General features: G+C 43.0%; 1 protein-coding gene across 4 annotated transcripts in view; it reads right to left on the reverse strand.

The window, feature by feature from the left end:
• The window catches only part of LOC143288984 (phospholipid scramblase 1-like), a 21,084-nt gene that overhangs the window by 3,690 nt on the left and 14,894 nt on the right, over nt 1-2,500 (reverse strand). For all 4 annotated transcript variants that reach the window (XM_076597710.1, XM_076597711.1, XM_076597713.1 and 1 more), the window contains exon 8: nt 955-1,073. In XM_076597710.1, coding sequence (XP_076453825.1) covers nt 1,008-1,073 — 66 coding nt within the window. In that variant the 3' untranslated portion in view covers nt 955-1,007. The remainder of the gene's footprint in view (nt 1-954; nt 1,074-2,500) is intronic.

Below are 2,500 nucleotides of genomic sequence, written 5' to 3' on the forward strand. Positions count from 1 at the left end.
TGGTCCGAAAGCGCTTTGATTTGTCTCTGCACAAGATTCAGCGCTATACAAATATAATAATAATAATAATAATAATAATAATAACAACAGATGCACAAAGAAAGAAGTGAAAGGGGTGTGTGTGTGTGGGGGGGGGGGGGGGGGGGGGGGGGGGAGGGGCGGCATGCATGGGGTTTTACTGTGGCAAAACTCTAGCTTACCGTGAGCTCCCCTCCCCCACCTACCCACCCTCCAAATATGTATATGTATTCTGAACACTCTCTCACACACACACACACAAAAAAACCCCACAAAAAAAACCAACCAACAAACAAAAGTTCCCTGCGCTTATCCTTAAGTTGTCAAAGTTAACCCGTTCAACGCTGTGCCTTGATGAAAATGAGGTCAGTGTGGTATGGATTTGAAGAGCATATATATCATCTACGTTTTTGCGAGCTCTTTAAATAAAGAGTTGTAACTGATTTCACTGAACAAAAAGCCTTTTTCTTCTAGTACAATCCCCGAGAGGCGAAAGTCCAAATGAATGATAGTGAATGACATCCTGCTGATCTTTACTGTGTTTTCTCCGAATGGGCCGGAAGACCTCCTCCAACGTGCATACTCGTCAGCAGTATTCAAAGGGTTAATGCGAGAAAATCACAGCATGCGGGACAGGGGGGACTGACACATCGCAGTTGAACCTGCATGTTAGTTACGGTTGATGAATGATTCAGCAGAGGGTGTATGTTAACAATTAACCAAGTTGTTGTGTCAGTTGTTGTTGTTGTTGTGTTACCCCATGTGTCTAGTGTTTGGACAGCCTCTTCATCTCATCTCTCACGTCGTCAGAGCCTTGCTCAAAGTACATGAAGTCCTGCCACACAAATGTATATATATATATATATAATATACACACACACGTCATTTTTTTTGTTTCATTTTCTTATGTGAACAATCATCAGTAAATATACATACAGCAGGAGGGAAGAGCTTTTTTTTTTGCGTGTAGAGACACAGCTGCTGTCGATCTAATCCGTCAAACGATCCATTTCTTTCTTCGTGTCGTCCTGGTCGTGCTCAAAGTACATGAAGTCCTGTGATACAGAGAAGGTCAAGGTCGTGGTGAAGGTCAAGGCTATTGCAGGAATTAACAACCAAGGAAGGCACATGGGGGAAAAAACAAACAAAAAAACCCAAAATGCTGGGTATGTTGTTTCCAATAACCCATCGAACGCTGACTGACATGAATTACATGATCTTTAACGTGCATATTTGATCTCCTGCTGGCGTATAGCAACGGTACACTGGCATACGAAGGGGGTTCAGGCACAAGCAGGTCTCAGCACATGTGTTGACCTGGGAGATCGGAAAAATCTCCACCCTTTACCCACCAGGCGCCGTTACCGAGATACGAACCCGGGACCCTCAGATTGAAAGTCCAACGCTTTAACCATTCGGCTATTGCGCCCGTCTACAGGTTCGCCCGCCATGCATTGCATAATGAACATGTACCTGAACCAAAGTATGCCCAGTTATAAGTTACAATCTGAACCAAGTGAGGAGTAATGGCCTAGAGGTAACGCGTCCGCCTAGGAAGCGAGAGAATCTGAGCGCGCTGGTTAGAATCACGGTTCAGCCGCCGATATTTTCTCCCCCTCCACTAGACCTTGAGTGGTGGTCTGGACGCTAGTCATTCGGATGAGACGATAAACCGAGGTCCCGTCTGCAGCATGCACCTAGCGCACGTAAAAGAACCCACGGCAACAAAAGGGTTGTTCCTGGCAAAATTCTATAGAAAAATCCACATCGATAGGAAAAACAAATAAAACTGCATGCTGGAAAAAAAAAAAAAAAAAAGGGTGGCGCTGTAGTGTAGCGACGCGCTCTCCCTGGGGAGAGCAGCCCGAATTTCACACAGAGAAATCTGTTGTGATAAAAAGAAATACAAACAAATACAAACAGAAGAAGCCGTTTCAAAACCACACGAACTGCGTTGCACTGATAAGACAGACCCCCTATGGTCGGTTGCCGCCGGGTAGAATTTAACTGAGCAGAGAAGGAATCTTTCAATGATTTCAGATGCGTAATAATTTTCACAAGTTAAGCTCAGCAGCTTCTACATTCTTGTATTATTCTCTGTCATGAATAGACTATGAAAAAAAAAATTCATGGCGTTTATTTTGCTCAGTGTAAATATGGCTTCAACAACTGTCTTCTGACGTTTCTGAAACTTTATTATAAAAAAAAAATTAAAAAAAAGATAAATAAAAAAAATCATCGAAATAATTATATAGTATATATTGGTCATTTAAAATTCAATTAGTATACAATCGTTCAACAACTGAGCCTTAAACTCTGATCAATGGTAAACACTGGATCTCAAATCCAACGTCTGACCGATACTGCCAACCACTGATCTAAAAATACATCAGTCTATTTTTAGGTCAGTGTCTATCACCACCACCCCACCACCCACACCCACACCCCTCTCCCCTCCCACCCAGCAACAAGAAGAAGATGA

The sequence above is a fragment of the Babylonia areolata genome, chromosome 13 (genome assembly GCF_041734735.1).
Source record: "Babylonia areolata isolate BAREFJ2019XMU chromosome 13, ASM4173473v1, whole genome shotgun sequence".
Lineage (NCBI taxonomy): Eukaryota > Metazoa > Mollusca > Gastropoda > Neogastropoda > Buccinidae > Babylonia > Babylonia areolata.